At 38.1% G+C, this 20,152-nt stretch overlaps 1 protein-coding gene across 4 annotated transcripts; it reads right to left on the bottom strand.

Annotated features, from left to right (window-relative positions):
- Window positions 1-665: 665 nt before the first annotated feature.
- Window positions 666-19,870, bottom strand: LOC114362340 (NFX1-type zinc finger-containing protein 1-like). 4 transcript variants are annotated; one of them, XM_028317694.1, is made up of 27 exons: window positions 19,762-19,870; window positions 17,670-17,716; window positions 14,325-14,507; window positions 13,457-14,112; window positions 12,885-13,113; window positions 12,221-12,266; window positions 11,900-12,125; window positions 11,562-11,747; window positions 10,496-11,455; window positions 10,249-10,404; window positions 9,319-9,466; window positions 8,453-8,536; window positions 7,965-8,233; window positions 7,569-7,715; window positions 7,001-7,175; window positions 6,725-6,867; window positions 6,084-6,238; window positions 5,799-5,988; window positions 5,398-5,526; window positions 4,817-4,939; window positions 4,454-4,612; window positions 3,822-4,056; window positions 3,380-3,551; window positions 2,578-2,689; window positions 2,183-2,400; window positions 1,776-2,059; window positions 666-1,465 (listed from the first exon to the last, which is right to left on the bottom strand). In XM_028317694.1, the coding sequence occupies exons 2-27, from the start codon at window positions 17,698-17,700 to the stop codon at window positions 723-725; spliced, it is 6,159 nt and encodes a 2,052-aa protein (XP_028173495.1). In that variant the 5' UTR covers window positions 17,701-17,716; window positions 19,762-19,870; the 3' UTR covers window positions 666-722. The 4 variants fall into 4 exon arrangements, with proteins under 4 accessions (XP_028173495.1, XP_028173496.1, XP_028173497.1 ...); XM_028317695.1 differs by lacking the exon at window positions 19,762-19,870 and adding an exon at window positions 17,996-18,018; XM_028317696.1 differs by lacking the exon at window positions 19,762-19,870 and adding an exon at window positions 17,870-17,949.
- Between the last annotated feature and the right edge of the window lie 282 nt (window positions 19,871-20,152).

Raw genomic sequence — 20,152 nt, 5'->3', positions numbered from 1 at the left:
ATTACAAACGAAAGTGAAAGCAAATATTTTTCGTGCGACGTCAACTGTACCACAAACTGTACTGTGGCTCGCAATTCTCCATACGTTTACACTGCGGCACCATTGAGCTACGGTCTACGCGGCCGCGCGGATTGCTCGGTTTACATGTCGGATAGCATAACCTACTGAAGGAAAACGAATACTAACTTTATTCCTTCAGCAATGTTATTTTGTGTATGACTACCTATTTCATTACCATTATCGGAGAAGAAATGCCATGAAATACACGTTGCTTGTATGCAGCATTCTGTATAGGTAATGCGCTTGCGCAGCCCAGTTTGACACTTATGTACGTAAAGTATGCCAGAGATTCCAAGGTACTAAGTAATTTTATTGAAACAAAAATATTTTATTTAATATGAATCATATAATAGAACTAAAATGATGAATAACAATTTAATTTTACGAATAGATGTTGAATAAGTAGTTGCAATTATTATGATTGTAGGTTCTTAATCAAGTACCTAATTTAAACACTCTAGACCCATGTCAAAAGGTCTAGGATTTTCAATAGGTACACCTAATGAAGTAAATGAAACAACAAGGGAACACCCTTAAAAAATATTTTGCAGTATAAAAAAGTAGGAATTTGCATCAACATAAATAATTAATTTTTGTGAGTAATAACTAAGTACCTACTTATCTTTAAGTTTTGTAAAGGTTAAATGATAAGTAGCCCAAAATTACAAAACATTTAAGTCGAAATTAGCCATGTTGTTAGCCGTATCAGACCAAGCCGCGTATGATGCTTCGTCCATTTCACGCGCAAGCCTGTTATCTGATAATAGCCGGTGGCTTTGCCCACCTATTTGAGCTCCACACTCGATACATTTACCGACTTGCATGGCTCCACCACATTCGCCAATACAATAGAAATGACCATTGGGACATTTAAACCAATGCCCCTGTCTGAGACCCACGGCTCTCACTATCATTTCTCGTTCTTTTTTCACAATATCACTAAGCTTAACTGCTTCCTGCAGTTTTAGAAGTGCAGCTATGACTGCACTTTCTTCATAAACTTTCCAGGTGAAGACAATGGTGTTTGCTGTTGTGGCCGCATTAACTACCTTTGGATCATGTTTAACGGTCTTGTAGCCATCATGATTATATATTTTACAGAGCTGTAAAATCGAATTAGCACGTTTGATCTCATTGTGTATGTCTTGTTGCTGTTGTTGACTTATCTTCTGTATGTTGGCAATAAGCATTTCGCATAAAATTTTTATGTGTTCGTCAAATTCCTGTTGAAAAATCTGAGGATGGTTTTTATTTATTTCTGTATATTTATTTATCTTCTCTCCGATCACACCCATCAAGTTCAAATACAGAAAATGCATTTCAAGCTGCACCAGTGATATTTTTTTACTTTGCTTTTTAATAACGATTTCTAATCTGTTGAGCGCTTTTTGAAAATGTTCATTATCTGTAAATTAATGCAAATAATCAAAATAGGAATTAATTATGTAAACTACGAGTTACAGCATTGCATTTGCATAAAGTTCTGCCATAAGTACTTTTTTAAAAGATTATTACCAATTTGTATTGCCCAAATTACTAATAGTCCCATTAGCCCCTCGTGGTAAGCTAAATAAGCTTGTGTTACGAGTGGGCTCACCACAATAGTCGAGCGGCGGTGGGATTCGAACCCGCGTTCTTCGTATCTTGAGTCGGCCACACCGACCCCTTCACCGTTCGGCTATCACCGAGCTGTAGTNTCTGCCATAAGTACTTACCACTGCAATGTTTCACGTGCGTTATTTTGAATGCACTTAAAGCTCCAATCAGCTCTCTTTGTTTGTTTTTCACATTCTCCTGTGTTCCGTATACCCTTTCTTTAATAGGATTGATCTCAGTCCTGTACATTTCGTTTACAAGGTCTTTATACCGGTATGTGTTAATAATAGGTTTGCGACAGAATGGACACGCACGGATTGTAATGGTCTCCTTGTCGCCTTGCATGAGATTGTCAGCATCCTCTACTGCCATGATATGTGAGCAGTCTTGTAGTTGTATAAATCTGGAATGTAAAAAAATTTTTTCTTGAACGATTCTTGAATATTTTTACGACTTAATTTTTTTCACTTATAGCAAATAGTAATATAGCAAGTTTAAAATTAATATGGTAATGTGAGTAACTTACTTGGCATCGTCATCGAAGTCATCGCCAAGGAAGTCCGTGGGGAACTCGTCGGGGCGACAGATTTTGCAAATGTCGGGACAGGGTTCGCCGCAGAGCCCGCGGCAAGGATGTCTGCACTTGAGGAGTTTGCCACAAGGTTCGTCGCAGGGCGGCCGGCTACATGGATCGCCACATAAATTTTCACAAGCACCATGTCTACATTGCCTTTTGCATTTTTCCTAGAAACAGAAAGAACACCACCTTTAACTTCTAGTAGGATTTAAATTTAAAAAACTCAGGACAGAAAGTAACGAAGTCTTGTCGCTTAGCGTCTTATCGGATTTGGTGGCCGACCAATTGTTATGGTAGGGCTGATTCTTTACTCTAAATACATTATATTTCGGAAGTTGACCTACCTTACACGGAACACATGGAGCCCCGCAGACGCCGGCGCACCTAGTATGTGGGCATCTCACTTCGCAACGTTTCTTGCACGGCGGGCACACTTGATTGCACGGCTCTTCACATCTGTAAGTATTTATGAAATGTATTATGCTGAATACAATAGGCATATTATTAGTAAAATATTTCATTGAAGATATGGATTAGGTGTACAATTAAACAAAATACTCATAAGAAAAGAACTAGATTATTATCTTCCTAAATTGCTGTCTACTACCTACGCACACGGTAGTTCAGACCCAATTGTGATGAACTTATAGACTTTAGTTAGGTGCATAATTTACCAACCCCAAGAGACCCATCCTTGTTCTAGAGCATTGGTTCCCAAACTTATTTGAGACGCGCCCCCTTTCGACCATTCCGCGCCCCCTCTTCCAGTCAAGATCAAATTATTTATTGGTCGTATCGAGCAGTCTGGAATGCATTCTCTCAGCGGTCGCAGGTTTTTTATACTTAAGTACACAGATGGCCCGCGCCCTCCTTTAAAGGTCTTAGCGCCTCCCCCGGGGGGCGCGCCCCCCAACAAGGCTGCCCCTGCGCGAAGCCACAACAAGGGCTCCCGCGGAAGTCCAGCTTCTTGACATGCCCTCACGAGCATGTCAGGATAAATGCTGAGCGGGAGCCTATTGACACAGTGGCCCACTATTTTTTATATATTAGTTTTGTGTTGTTATTGTTTATATTTGTGCTTACTGTGTTCAATAAATTCTATTTCTTTCTTACTTTGGGAACCAATGTTCTAGAATGTGGACTTACTGATGTCCGCAGATGATGTCGACGTGGCAGCGCTGCGTGCAGGGCGCGTGCAGGCGGCCCTGGCGGCAGCGCGCGCAGCTCCCGGCGCACGCGTGGCCGCACGCCAGCTCGGACGTGCAAGGCGCGTTGCAGTGCTCCAGTACCAATTTTGAGTCAACTTTCCCATCTTTGACTGGATCAATAAATGGTTAACGCTTAAACACTTTGCACATTACAAAAAGGTTTGAAGATTTACATACTTGCGAACAAACGGCATAATTATAAAAATACCTACCTAAAACCTGTGGGAGCTACCATTTAGGGATGTGTTCTACAGCCTGCGCTAATATAAACTGGACAAAGCTAAGTACCTACATAGGTATTTACAAAATTGACAACATATGTGTGACTTGAACTGCGAATTGGGCCTGATTATTATTTTAATAATTCGTTAAATAATTACCAGAAGTTTGCCAAACGTTGCAAGGCAACGCGACCTTGTGTCCGCAAAGAGAGTTGAACTGCTTCGGAATGATTTCGGTGCACTTTTTGGCATCACAGGGCTGGTCGCAGCGGCCGCGGCACGCGTGGCCGCAGGACAGCTGTCTCTGGCAAGCCTCCCTGCACATCTCCCGGGTAACTTCAACCCTGCACTCGACCTCAACGGTATGTCCACATTCTGGTATTACTTTCTTAACCTGCAAGTGAGACCAGTGCTATTATTACCATTGCTCTACATTAATTATTGTAGCATTTCATTATCTTGGGTCCGTAAGTATTATTACTATTCAATTCATGTCGACATGGCGATACCGACCTTAGTAAGCGGTGAAGGATAAAGGTATTACTATTTTACTAAGTAAGCATCTGGTTTACCTACCTATGCTGTTGAATAGGTTAGCTGAATATTGTCATCATAAAGCATACAATTTATTGCTACTAAGTACCTAGACAGCTGATATCACTGTATCTAGTTCATTATGTTGTGTGTTTCTAGATATTACTTTTTAGACATACATAGGTACCTACATAATTACCTCCTAAACCTCGAAAACTTTAATCATTGACTCCAAAGTTTTATAAAATATTACTAACCTTCTGGTCACAATCGCCACATTTCTCGTAGCACTTCTTCTTACAGAAATGTAAGCAAGGCAGAACGCGCGCGCATTTCTTCTTGCAAGCGTCCTCATCCACGTCTTTGCAACATGCGACGCGATCGGAATGTTTGCACTTCGATCTTTTCTTATTGACCTTGAAGCAGAAAAATATTGCAGATTCTTATTAAACTACTAAGTAGTGATTTCAGAAATTCAGAAAGAGAAATATTTTTAATTAGAGAGTTTATCATTTGAAATTAATTCGGGGATCTTTTCGAATCTGGGGTGAAAGATTTTACAACAACGGTTGTAAGTGTCCTGCTTACTACCTACTTACGTGAAATAAAGCGATGCTTACCTCAACATTGCAATTATCACATGGTTCGTGGCACAACTTGAGGCACTGATGATCACCTAAGTCGCCCACAAGGTTTGCCGTACAGCCTTTTTTCGATTTAGCGCAAGGTTTCACGCAGATATACTGATGGCAAAAAGGATTATTAAACAAAAATAGCTTGTTATATGTATACAGACTGATATAAATTGTATTCGAAAATTACCTCTCCAATTTTCTGCGCAATTTTCTTAACTTATGTTTTCGTAAAGTATCATCATATTATACTTTCATGATGGTGAAAGTATCAGAAAATTAAAAAAAATAGAAAATAAATCAGTAAAGTTGTTCACAAGTTATGACGCAACGCAACCAAGGGATATAAAGAATTAGAGATTCATTTACTTAAACAAATAGGTTATTTAAATTTTCAGTAATTCGACATAAAACCATAATAATAAAGTTTTCTTAACGGGATCACTGCAACTGATCAGTTGCTTTAACCCTAACGACTCTATCGGTTCTAACGACTGTGTGGTAGCGTCCAATACCTGGAAGTTTACCCTAAATGTAAGTTATATCTAAAAGAAGATATACGGACTTACCTTCTCGTGTTCGGGGTCATCGGTGACGTGGCAGGTGCGACGACACTGATGGCCGCACTTCTGCACGCGAGCCTCGCACGGCACCAAACACTGCACCTTCTTTATATCCATATGACACGGCTTCTTCGCCTGCAACCCAATCCACAAATGTGATTTAACTTCCAATTTTAAAGTCAAAGCATAGCGAATAAATATTTTACATCTTAAAATTGGTAATTTTGATTTGATGCGAAATAGGTAGTGGTCCACCTTCTCAATTAGAAGATAGATAAGAATGCATACCAAAATCGAGCAGGATCACGGAAGATCATAGTGTTACCACTATGATCATTTTAGATTTGACTCGATCAAAAGCCATTTATATAGCTTTTTCAAGGCAATACTCATAACAAAAAAATTACCTCATGGCCACAGTTGGGCAGCTGCACAGTGACTGTGGTATTGCACTTAACGGCAGGATCATTGGGTTCAAGGTGGCAATGCACGGTTTGCTTGTGTCCACAGGGCAGTGTCTTCACCACTGGCTGTTTGCAAGGCCGACACTTGACTGCGCATTTCAGTGGACACACGTGACCTAGTTCGCAGATTATTCTGGAAAAAAATAGGTAGGTACATTCATTTAAAAAATGTTTAACAGCAGCAGATATCTCCGTGCACATAAGTAGTCACACATCATGGAAACAAACCTTTCACAATCCAATGAACAATGAACATCGGTATGTCCTCGGTCATAAGCATGACAGATGCGAGGACATCGGTGGCCACATTCTGGCAGGTTCTTGTTGCACATTAGCCGGCATCCACCTTCGGGTACCTTTTCGAAGTCTTTCTCCGTTGAGATCTGATTAAAATTAAAAATATTTTAAGTAACGGTCTTTATACCTACGGCGTTCCATAACATGCACGATTAATAGAAATTTTCGTCTCCGGTTCGGTCTCCCTTGAATATATTTTTCTCCATTTTGGGTTACCGGAATACTATGAAAATTATACAATCTGTATTATGTAGGTAGTTGTGTTAAATCCTTTCAGAGCCTTATGGACAGGTTTTCAGTTTGGATTAGGGTGCAAACAGGACAGTCGTAATTCCGAATTGACATAATACATATATCGCTCCAGCGTTTTTTGGATGAAGTTACTTCACTCTGTATACCGATTTCGAAATTAAAACTGTCACAAAATTAAATGGTACTTTGTCTAGGCCCTGTTGCAAGTAATTTTTAACAGACTTAAAAAAAAGAGTAGGCTCTATGTTTAACGTTTACTATGCATTTTTGGTTGGAATGGATTAATTATATTATTATTTATAAACATTATAGGCACTTACAGTCGTAATTTGGTCTGGGTGGTTTTCACATTTTAGTTTGAGGCTGGTGCCTAGTAGACCATTTTTTTCCAATGTTGTTGCAATCTTTGTCCATAAAGGAGAATTCGCTTTTAGGATGTCAATGTTTCCGAAAATGTAGAAACCTACAAAAACATAAGCTTATTTAAAATGCATTTCTATCACAAAATACCTAGTTATTTATTATATAAATCTATAACTAAGTAACTATTTAGGTAGAGTAATTGCTGGATGTAAAAATGTAAATGAAAAACGAACCTTCTTTAGCTCTTGATAGTGCAACACAAATTCTGTTCTCTGTGCCAAGAAATCCAATTCTATTCTCGTCATTATTTCGCACTAACGATAAAAGAATGATTTTGGATTCTTCCCCTTGATAATTGTCAACAACTGTTATCTTCACTTTGTTCAGGAAAGCATATTTTCCGCGTTGCTGTAATAAAAACAATAGAAATAAATCGTAGTGCCTATCCTATCTACATAGATCAGTGGTTCTTAACCTTTATGTCACGAGGGACCATTTTACCAAATTTCTGTCTTGTCAGGGACCACATATTTTTTTCAAAATCTATGAAAGGGGAGGTCGATTTCTCGTCCACTGTGCGCCGTTTGAGTTGTGTTGATTCGACTCATCACGTCACATCACTTGTTTATTACGATGTCTTCGTGGACCACTTGGAATGCCTCTAGGGACCACCAGTGGTCCACGGCCCACCGGTTCATAGATAAAAGTCACAACTCAGGTTATGATACAACTTTGTTGGGTGTTTTAAAATTGTGAAGTAAAAATGTATATTGAAAAAGCTCCTCAGGTTTCGCAACATACTTTTCTCATATAAAACATCTGTCCAGAGTAGGCACTCAGAATGGTGACATCTTCGGGCTCGTAGCCTTGCTGCATCAGGTAGTTGGCTACGCCCAGGGTCAAGTCCGCTTCTTTTTGATTCGATCGGCTGGAGCTGTCATCTACTGCCTGAAAATACATCCGATGGGATAGTATCGATCATGTGCGTCGTAGGACGCAGGAAAATGGGGGAATGGATTACTTTCTTTGAACAATAATAATAATTAAGCCTATTAATTTGCAGTTAGGTAGGAAATGTTTGTGACTGGTAGATGGTAGATAGATTTTCTGTTGATCGTCAGCTATTGCAAGTAATGTATGTGTTAGTAGTAAGACCGATGAAGATTGAGTCTCTTGTGACCGTCCCTACACACTTACTTCTTCTTTAAAGTTATGCGAGTAGAAGAACATATTGGCAGTGATCCCTCGCACGTGTGGGAAAGCCTCGACCGATGGGTGGTTCGCCAAGTCGGGGTAAATGTGCGGCGAGATGAGAGCCGCGATCTCGGGCCGCATGCGGTGCTGGACGCTCAGTCGCCGGCTGTGCATGTTGTTCCAGATCATTCGTTCAAACAATGACACTTCGATGTCGTAGTGCTTCGCTAACTTCATATACGCTGCCGAGGGACGCAGCTGTTGGTGATCACCTACGGACAAAATGCATAACGACAGATTTAGCGGTGCAGATTCTTAATTTTCTAGACATTAGGTAAATATCCAAATTATTCCAGGCAATTACAATTAAGTAGGTTGATTTTATAGATAGGTAACATTACTTATTGGGTTTGTACGGCCAAATCTAGATAACTATTTAAAACAAATGTGGCCTAAATGGCCTAATTATAATGATTTATAACAATATTTACCTATGAGTATAAGGTGCTCGCAATCCTTTGTCAAGGAGGTGACGATATGCTGTTCTAAAACTTCTGCAGCTTCTTCCACGATAACTGTGAATTATGAGAAAAAGAAAGCCATAATGTTATTGTTTTGTTATACATAACGTTAAATGATTTTACATCATTTTTTTGTGAAGACTGTCTGTGCTCTATTTGTTAGTCTATGTTCACGGCAGCACATGCCTCGTAGAACTGAAGGTCGTTAGGACAGAAAAGTTTTCGAGTGGCGATCACAGACTGGAAGATGAAATGTAGGCGCTCTAGCGAAGGTCGCGGGATGCACACTGATGGAACCGGACTGACGGTTGTGGAGATCCTTAGCAGAGGCCTTTGTCTAGTTGTGGATCTTTTCAGGACGCATAAGTCGCAAATATATTGATGGCATAAGGTTTTCATAATTTGTAATTTGAATTTATGAAGAGGCAGTTCTACAAGAGAAGTGGTACTTTTATACTTAATCATTAAAATACGATTCCCCACAAACAAACTGCCTATCGGAGCCTGAATTTATTCTGAATACCTACTAAATTGCCTCCGTTATTTCCAAAAGTTCAAACGGTGCTGTACTTATCTCTAGCGCGAAAAACTTTCGATTTCGAATCGTTAATCAACAAAAATCGATACCCAGCCTTCGAATTCAACGATAATGTGACGATCTCGATTGTCAAAATAGTTTCGTGCTATCATTTCTCATACTCTCATACATACTAGTTCACTTTACGATTTACGTCACATTCATGGGGCGCTGTTTAAGTTTTCAAACTAAAAATCGATTCGATGTTGAACGTTTTTCGTGCTAGAGATACCTACTATTTTATCTTAAAATGACTGACCTATAGGGGGTGCAAGAGCTGTTAGTAATTTTCTTAACCGAGCAGCACCACTTGTTGTCATGCCGACTACTTTGACGCCACGAAGCATAACAAGGTCTAAATTCATCCTTGCCTCTTCGTATGCTACTGAGGCAGCCTCCATTTCCGCCTGAAATCCAACAATTGTTACATTTGTTACTAAATAGGGTTAAATTTGTATGGGTTTAAGCTTAGGTTGTGAAAGTTTGTCGGGCCACGGGCGGAAGTCTCTCAAGAAACCTTACTTTACCAAATAATAGACGAAAGACTACAAAATTTGCGGTACTTAGTTACAACGTTGTACGTTGACTACCACGAATATTTGGCACTAGTGTTACTGTTATCTACCTACTGAATTCAAGACGAAAGTCTTCGAGCAGTGTGTGTTGCCAGTGTTGACATATGGATCCGAAACGTGGTCGCTTACTATGGGCCTCATAAGAAGGCTCAAGGTCACCCAAAGGGCGATGGAGCGGGCTATGCTCGGAGTTTCCCTGCGTGATCGAATCAGAAATGAGGAGATCCGTAGGAGAACCAAAGTAACCGACATAGCTCGCAGAATTGCTAAAATCAAGTGGCAGTGGGCGGGGCACATAGCTCGTAGAGACGATGGCCGTTGGGGCAGGAAAGTTCTCGAGTGGCGACCACGGGCTGGAAAACGTAGCGTGGGCAGGCCTCCTACTAGGTGGACCGACGATCTGGTAAAGGTCGCGGGAAGAGCCTGGATGCGGGCAGCGCAGGACCGTTCATTGTGGAAAACCTTGGGGGAGGCCTTTGTCCAGCAGTGGACGTCATTTGGNGAACTGAAACGAACGAACCTACTGAATTATAATTATGTAGGGCAAGAATAATATGCTCACACAGCGAATCACAGCGAGTTAAGAGTCACATTAAGTCACTCATTGTACTTACATGCAATGGTGCGATTAGTTCTCTAATTTGATTTATAGCTGTGTTGGCCCAAGTGAAGTAGACGGACCATCGATCTAAATTTGATAATACTCTTAAATTTTCTCCTGGTCTTACTGTACGCGGTACCCCTCGAACCCGGTATCTTTCTCGCATTTCCTGCAAAAATACTTAGTTTATGTTTTGAAATACTATATTTACCTAACTATTATATTATTTATTAATAATAATATAAGGCTATTAAACGTACCATAAACACAGTTTTCAATCTGTAAATATTACACATATCGATTTCCAGCCGTTGCCTCAGTTGTATATTTTCAGTTACCTTGTACATTTGTTTCCATTGTTGTATTTTTAGTTCAGCATCATTCAACATGAATGAAGTTTTCACATCGACACCATTTATATCGATTTCTTTTAAAAGATCGTCAAAGATTGTTTCAGTTCTTTCATTCATTTCCTCTTCGAAATTGGCTGGTGTATTTACAAATACTTCGTTTTCTTGGAAGATTTTTTCCAAAATAACTGCATTATCATCATCACAAGTTGCATTTTCAAATAACCAATTCATCAGCACGTCGTTATCAGTTCTATTTCTGTGACCCTCGTAATAAATTCTTAATTGCTCTACTTCTGGAACGTATTCTGACATACTGCCGAACGTTAATATACCGTTGCTCAAGGAATCGATTTGTTTCTGAGCTCCTAGTAGTTTCGACATAATTAACTTCAAGTTACGCTTTTCGTTTTGGAACAAGTTAGTAGCTTGGCATGGTTTTTTTGTTCGCCGGAGATTGTTAAGTGATATTTTTTCCATCGCTTCATTTTTTGATTGACCTCCAATACGAACAATCGAATCTGTCACTTTTAGAATATGTTCCAGGAATTGATCTAATGCATGGTTTGTATAGCATATAACCAGCATCAGGCAGAACCTGCGGTCAGTCTGAAGATTTTCAAGCAAAGTCTGAGCTACTTTAACACCCAAGTAGGTTTTTCCAGTACCTGGAGGACCCTGAATCACCGCAAACTCATGCGTAAGGGCAAGCTTATAAGCTTCGTACTGGCTTTCATTTAAACCTAAATCTTCTTGAGTAGGCCAAGTGTTCTCTTGTAAAACTCTAAACTTTGTGCTTAGTGACAGCTGAGTTTCAACTTCGTATATAGAATCTTTAAGTTGTAAATATTTCGGCGGGTAAGGTATTGGCTGTAATAATTAAAAAAGTATATTCAATAAACAATACAATTGTATAAAGTAAAATAAAATGTAAATAGGTATTTAGTAATTATTTCAGTTAAGGTACTGTACTTACATCTACCTTCACGACATACTTGCTCATAGCTACGTGTTGCGCAAAGTTAGGGTCTTGTAATGCTTTTAAAACATGTAAATATGGTTCAAAATAAACCTCACTCTCAATCATAACATACGGATCATCGGTTTTGTTTATGTTGTCGGTCGTGAGTAAATTTCTATTTTCGACAATTGAAATTGGAATCTGAAATAGGTATAAGTAGGTATTACCTAATATTATGCCGTCAACACATTGTCATTAACATAAAATAGCCAGTACCTACCTACTGCAACTATAGGTGTAGAAGTAATTTGTGGCATTACTTTTTAAAGTTGAAGAAAAGAAAAAAAACTCACCTTTCCTTCAGAGAGACACTTTACATCCCGATCTAAAATTGTGGCGACAATGAAAGTAGCGCAGTTATCCTTTGTGAATAACAAAAGTGATCCGAATATGAATCGCTTACTATAGGCCCAATTGATTCTCTTCTGTTTCTTAACCGTGCTTTCATCTAGTTGTATCATCATTCCAGCTTTAGTAGCCGAGATATACGGTCCAATGAATTTTACGTTGCGGTATACCCTGAGACAGTTCGTAAAAGTACTCATAAAAATATGTTTGATACATAATATTTTAAATGACAATTCTGCTGAAGGTTCTCGCGATTCTTTACTTACCGTATATTATCATATCGCTTTTGATTTGGATCGTTTGTGTATTGCACTGTAACAAAAAAATGTTTTTTTAGATATCAGTTTTTGTTAACTTCAAGTAGCAGCAGAGTCCTTTATCCACCATCAGACGATGACATGAATATGACATATAAAAAATGCGGATTTGGTGATTATGATAAAAATTCCCTTAGGCACGTACCTATATACTGAGTTCGTCGCGGAGCGGCTTGAAGCAGTATTTCCTTAGGTAAGAGGTAGAACTGCAGAGAACTTAGATGTACCTACCTATTTAAGTACTTAGTACATATATGAAGAAGAGTTATGCACGTACTGAGTCCGTCCCGGAGCGGTCCGAAGCAGTCCTCGCGTAAGAGGCGGAACTGCACGCGGTAACCGAACTTAGATGTATTAAAGAATTTAGTATATTATTAAGAAGAGTTACTATCCGTTCGCGATAAGTTTGCCGCTAGCGATATGACGTCACTCGAAGAGAAGCGTCTATAACTATAGCAAACTATATTGAAAATATTTTTCATTTATTAATATTGATAAAAATTGTGTATTTGCGTAAAATAAGACACATTAATTGTGTTTAATCGCGGTTGGGAGAGGGGACGCGCATTCCACGGACCGGCAAACTTAGCGAGAACGGGTAGTATGCACGTACTGAGTCCGTCCCGGAGCGGTCCGAAGCAGTCCTCGCGTAAGAGGCGGAACTGCACGTCGAGGTAGTGGTCGACGTCCCGGTACCCGCCGCGGACCACGTTGGCGCGCACGAAGGCCGGCTTGTCCAGCAAGTCTTCGCGGGTCGGTATCACGCTCAGCTGCCTGAAGTCCTCAGGGGGCTCGTCTGCGTGACCATCTTGAGCTATCTCTTTAGTACCCTTTTTCTCTTCCTAAAATAATTAACAACTCAATACAGTACACAGTAAGCGCTATTATAATAAATAAATTTAATCGCATGATGCTCGAAGAAGCTTAGTTAGCTCGGTCTGCACTGCAGGAGCAGGCAAATAGGGCGTTTGGTGAGGCGGCCTGGGGAGGCCTGTATGTCTCTTGGTCTCTTACGACATCCACAGCTTCGTTAAATATAATTTAATTACAGTTTGCTTTAGGTTTTGAGTCTTTTTTTTTTTGTGTAATTTTTTTTATTAGTTAGGTATTTAATAAGTAATAAATAAGTTAGTGAAGTAGGTACATAGTTTAGTAAACACGCAACATAACTTTTTAGCTACTTACCTCTTTGTTCTTCTCTACAGTTGTTAGACTCTCTCTTAAATCAAGAAGTCTTTTATTATTTCTCTCTGATAGAATGAAGCCGTGTCTTTCTTTTAAATTTTCCAGACAGCTTTTTGATGTCCCTTCAATTAGAGATCTTAATTTTTGCAAAGCGATTGACGGCACCTTTTTTACAATGCATTCGCAAAATGTTATCAGGTTGTTCCAGAAATCATCTTGATTGTTCCAGTAAAAGCGATTTCTCCTTCTGGTATGCTCGTCACTGTACGGCAAATTAATTAGATAATCTCTAAGGTACATCACAAACTGAGAGTGACAAACGTCTAACAGTATTCTCAACTTTAATTCATCAAATGAGGACATACTAATCTTTGCCAGGACTTGGACAGTTAGCACGAACACATCAGCGTCTACTGTCTTTGTTATAAGATTGTCAAATGACTCTTTTCTTTCATTTATTTTGGCAATGATGTCCACAGGGTCAGCCATAGCAATTTCTTCTAAAGTTTTAAACCCCATGACCCTAGTATTGTTATTTGGCCTCCTATTCCTTTGCCAATTGTTCATGTTGTCGTAGTTTCGGTTGTTTTGTTGATTCAGGTAGTCTTGATTGGGTCTCGCGTTGGATGCATGTCCTCTATTACGATTGATATTACCTGGAAAAATAATATTTCTACTTAGGTTCGTCTTATTGACAGTGTCAGTGTCTTTTATTAAGACGAATCTAACGACACCTCTCACGCTAAAATCGGTCAAGCCGTTTAGGCTGTAGGCCGTGTCAAAGAAATATCATACCTACATACACTCGAAAAACATAACCCTCTTTCTGGCGCAGTCGGGTAAAAATAAACTGCCAAGCGTTACATACCTAAGTCGGCCTGCGCAATTCTCTGAAGCAGTGATGGTTGTTGGCGTTGTTGCGCATCACGCATACGATCGTTGTTGTTTGGAGGGCCATGATTATGATGCCCCCGGCCAAAACCACGACCACGGCCACGGCCACGATCACGCATCTGGGGAGGTCGGTACGGCTGCCCTTGAAGACGAGGACCTGCAGAAGCACATTAATGTTACTACCACCGGGTGGCACCGTATCAATGATATTATAGAACTATTTTATATAATATCATTGCACCGTATACAATGTCGCCCAGCCGCAAATGACACGAAATATTCTAAATCATTGGTTCCCAAAGTGGGGGGCGCGCCCCCTAGAGGAGGCGCAAAGAACTTTAAAGGGGGGCGCGGGCCATTTGTGTACCTACATAAGTAGGTATAAAAAACCTGCGACTGCTGAGAAAATGCATTCCAGACTGCCTGATACGACCAATAAAATTAAATAATCTTGACTGGAGGATGGGGGGCGCGCAATTTTTTGTATGGTCGAAAGGGGGCGCGTCTCAAATAAGTTTGGGAACCAATGTTCTAAATATTCATGAAAAATTATCGAGAAAAAGCCTTACAAGCTTTGCATAGTTTGGCTCTAGAGGCGCAGTTTAAAATATCCAGGATACCTATTTATTTAATTATTTTTCAACCATTTAGTATACCTACTAGGGATGTTGCGGATGCTGATTTTTTAACATCCGCGGATGCGGATGCGGATTTTTGAAAGCTCACATCCGCGGATGCGGATGCGGATGCGGATGTTTAAAATCTTATACAGTGTGAGTCACGATAAAGTGTACATATGAATATAAGTGAAACTAGACCTATTTTTATCGACAAAAAAGAGGTAAAAATTTTTTGATACTTTTTAAAAAAAAATTAAAGAATTTTTATTCTTCCAATTACTTCTTGTAAAGCAACTTCTTGTAAACGTAATAACTTTTAAACTAAGAGATATATTCTGATAAAATAAAAACTGTAATAATGCTAAATAATAGCAATACTAAAAAAATACATAAAATACTCAGGAAATGGCAACAAATAATTTAAAAATGTTACATTTTGAGAAAAATCTGCATTTTAATTCGTGTTTTTTTTAGTTATTTGATAAATTTTTCCAAATAATGCCCCCATAACAGGTGGTTTTTATTACTTTGTGTTATTCTTTATCGTATCACCTTTCTAAAACCAAAAATCGCATGTATCTATCCCTATCACTACGTTTGCAATGGTCGCTTGAACTAAGCCTCTCCGGGCGCGCCATTCAACGCTTCGCTAACAACGAAACTGAAAGTGGCTCTAGAATTGTAATTTTGATAAGGACAAGTTAGATTTCAAATAAAAACAAAAGATTTCGAAGTAAAATAAGCATTTTAGTTAAAATTAAAATTGTCTCTACCTGTAGCGGAGAATAATGTGGTGACATGCCTTTGTTTAAAAGATCATAGCAAATGTTGTGATAAGGATAGAGACATGCGATTTTTGGTTTTACAAAAGTAATACGATAGAGAATAATACGCAGATTTCTTTCAAAAAGTATATTTTTTTATAATTTGTTGGCATTTTCTGGGTATTTTATGTATTTTTTTAGTATCGCCTGTTATTTAGCATTATTACTGTTTTTATTTTAACAGGATATACCTCTTAGTTTAAAAGTTATTACGTTTTCTTTACGAGAAGTAATTGGAAGAAAAAAAATTCTATAATTTTTTAAAAAAAAATCTCAAAAATTTTTTGACCTCTTTTTTGTCGATAAAAATACTCACACTGTATAAAAAGTATATTAAATTAATAGCATAAGAAATTGCGAAATTAGTAATTAAATTTTTACAATCAGCCTTATCATTGACTCAAAATAATTACATATTAGTTTGAGTCGGGAACAACGCTGGAAAAATTGAGTTTTGTTATACTTAAAACGATAAACTTTACATAATGTTTTTTAACGTTGTAGCCTAGTGGTATTATTACCTACTTGGCGATTTTAATAAGCTACGCATAGATCAATAATAAAAAAATCCCAATAAACGATTATTTACACACAATGTAAATGTATCACAATAACACTCAAAGTATCTATGTATACCATAAGTATTCCACAGCGAAAACTAGTACCGGATAAACCCTTAAGCAAATTAAGCAATTGCTTAAGTCGTTGATGTCTTAAGCAATTGCTTAAAACATCAACGTCTTGAGGGGCACCAAAAAGATCCCAAAAAGAAATTTTCGCGAATTCAAGACACGTAAAACTTGGAAGTCGCATATAAATGTGTAATAAATAGGTTATGTTTCCTAGTAGCTTACCATGGTGGGGTGTGGTGTGGATCGCTTAGGGCATCAAGTAGTTTTAATCCGGCACTGGCGCAAACACGTTAAATGATTTATTTATAAGAAACAAATGATAGTTTACAACAAACCGTTGGATCTTGTCACCAATTTTTTTCGTTTACATTGGTTAATGTCAATGCGAACAGCACGCGCCATTCTTCGACCGTGCCCAATTTCTTGCTTGTGGTAACTTGTCTTACATCCGCATCCGCATAAAATCCGCATTTGATCATTGCGGATGCGGATGTCCAAATCTATGCGGATGCTCCGCATTTGCGGATGCGGATGCGGATATTCGCAACATCCCTGATACCTACCTAACTTACTTACATAATTTTTTGAAGTCGGTTTAGTGAGACTATTAATTGAATAAAACCCGTTATCTCATTTACATGGATTTTCAGTTATTTTAACTTTAAAATTTTAAATTAGGTAGTAGGTAGGTACCTACCTGTATCAAGATCTAGTTGTCCGTCGTCCATCGTTCAACAATGGAATCTGAAAAACAAAATTACCGTTTTTACATGTATAACGTATTATAGATACTTTAATTTTATTACATATTTGAAATAATTTACATTATAACCTAATCAACTTTTCAATTTAATGTTATCAAGTTAATAACCTAGATACTTTCCAGGACTTTTTATCGTCTCGATATTTATCTATAAACAAATTAACAATGTCATAATGATAAGAAACACTAACGCACTAACATATTACAATTGCAAGGAATTTTGTCAACCAGACAGAGCGGTACATTACGCACCAAGTTGGGTCGACTGCGATGCTGCGATATGCGCAAGGTCATGGATTGAAGACTAGGGTATTCCCATGAAGCTAAAGATAAAAATGGAGGGCAAAGTTGGAACAAAAACTTNAAATAAGTAGGTTATTAGTAATTATTTTTCTACTTTTTAATGTAGGTTTTTTGGAGTCGGTTTTATTTTTTTTTATAAAATTTTACTTTTAAACTTTAAATTAGGTAGGTAGGTACCTGTATCAGGATCTAGTTGTCCGTCGTCCATCGTTCAACAATGGAATCTGAAAAACAAAATTACCGTTTTTACATGTATAACGTATTATAGATACTTTAATTTTATTACATGTTTGAAATAATTTACATTAGGTACCTATAACCTAATCAACTTTTCAATTTAATGTTATCAAGTTAATAACCTAGATACTTTCCAGGACCTTTTATCGCCTCGATATTTATCTATAAACAAATTAACAACGTGATAATGATAAGAAACACTAACGCACTAACATATTACAATTGCAAGAAATTTTGTCAACCAGACAGAGCGGTACATTACGCACCAAGTTGGGTCGATGCTGCGATCGGCGCAAGGTCATGGATTGAAGACTAGGGTATTCCCCGCGTACTAGGCATGGAACATTTCATGAATAGCAGATGAAAAATCATATGAAATGAATTTTATTAATAACACCTGCTATTTTACATCACATAGACTGCTATTTTTTCACAGTCAACGAAATCACGAATCATTATGAATTTCATTCATTCATTCGAGCGAAGTTCGTGAGCGGCGAGCGCAGCTCTGCCAAGCGACCGAGCGAGTGAGAAGGAATGATTTGTTCATGTGCGTGTTAGAAAAGGACGAGAGATGTGATGACGGATAGGCATGGAACATTTCATGAATAGCAGATGAAAAATCATATGAAATGAATTTTATTAATAACACCTGCTATTTTACATCACATAGACTGCTATTTTTACACAGTCAACGAAATCACGAATCATTATGAATTTCATTCATTCATTCGAGCGAAGTTCGTGAGCGGCGAGCGCAGCTCTGCCAAGCGACCGAGCGAGTGAGAAGGAATGATTTGTTCATGTGCGTGTTAGAAAAGGACGAGAGATGTGATGACGGATAGGCATGGAACATTTTATGAATAGCAGATGAAAAATCATATGAAATGAATTTCATTAATCACACCTGCTATTTTACGTCACATAGACTGCCATTTTTTCACAGTCAACGAAATCACGAATCATTATGAATTTCATTCATTCATTCGAGCGAAGTTCGTGAGCGGCGAGCGCAGCTCTGCCAAGCGACCGAGCGAGTGAGAAGGAATGATTTGTTCATGTGCGTGTTAGAAAAGGACGAGAGATGTGATGACGGACGACACTGAGCATTTTAAATTTGAACTTTAAACTCAAAGGTGAAAGATTTAGATTTCCTTGTCATGATTCACTGTGATTTCATTAGATAAGCGTGCTCGTTATTTGTTTACAATGAAATGAAATATTTTTCACTAGTCGCGCGGTTATTGATTGTTGCATACATACAGTGCTGTGGAACTGTTTGTTTTTGTTGTGCGTCATAAATCAAATAGATATTGTCACATTAATATAGGTAGCTAATTAGCAATCGTTCATCATAATTCATACTTCATTAAAAGTAGCACATTATATTATGAAAGAGCTACATTTTAACACTGCGAATAAAAATCATTGCCTGTGAAATTCACATGTGAAATCACATGAATAAAAATCATCATTTCATAAAATGAAAATGAACGAAAAATAACAAATTAGCAATCATTTCCATGCCTACCGCGTACCAACACATAGGCAAGGCAACTAACACAAACGTACCAAATCCATAAAGACCAAATCGCATCGCAACATTTAGGTACCTACTATGTCTGTGCTAACCTTAGATTAATGTGCTAACTAAAATAGATATTAAAATATTTCGGCATATCTACGTAGGTATTTGTCAATTAATAAGCAGCAGGGTAGGTATTAAAGTGATATTGTTGTACAATAAAAAGGAGGTTTCCTAATTACAATGCACTTTGTTACAAATAAGTGAAATAAGGCAAGGTTGCAGCCGGATGACGAATGCAAGCAAATATACATATTATGTGAATGTGAGTAGTTGTTATTGCTAAGCTAAACCATTCTCAGTACTCTCTCGGTAATAGGTAGGTATGTACTATATAAATAACGAGAACTCAACAATTGCCGGTCAATAAATAATGGTAATATTAAATAGGATTTATAATGTAGTAAATAAATAATTGGTAGCACTAAAGGTTCCTCCTTTCCTTACCTTCTCACGTTTCCAAAAGTAACAGGATCTCAGCAATTTTCAATTCTAAAGCACTATTAAAGAACGACACATACGCGTAGTGGTTATGAACTGAATGAACTGATGGATGGATGGAATAACAGGGGGAAGTATATAACAGAGTCAATCCAAGTACACGAGTGAACTAGAACAATGAATGATTGAATGATGTTTTATTGATAATGAATAATGATATTTATTCCTTCTGCATTAAGGTTGAGATTCCATTGTAAACGTTATTAGGCTGTAAGCTCTAATTCTATCGCGACACTCCAGGGTTGCAAGCATCTATTTTATGTTTGCCCATTTTTGCGATAATTCTAACTTTTGAAAATTTTTCATCATTACATCATTAGTGTAGGTAGCTATGATA

Source organism: Ostrinia furnacalis, unplaced genomic scaffold (genome assembly GCF_004193835.3).
Source record: "Ostrinia furnacalis isolate ACB-3 unplaced genomic scaffold, ASM419383v2 OfSCF6417, whole genome shotgun sequence".
In the NCBI taxonomy this organism is placed as follows: domain Eukaryota; kingdom Metazoa; phylum Arthropoda; class Insecta; order Lepidoptera; family Crambidae; genus Ostrinia; species Ostrinia furnacalis.
The sequence above is the reverse complement of the archived record's forward strand: the minus strand, read 5'-3'. Positions and strand labels throughout refer to the sequence as shown.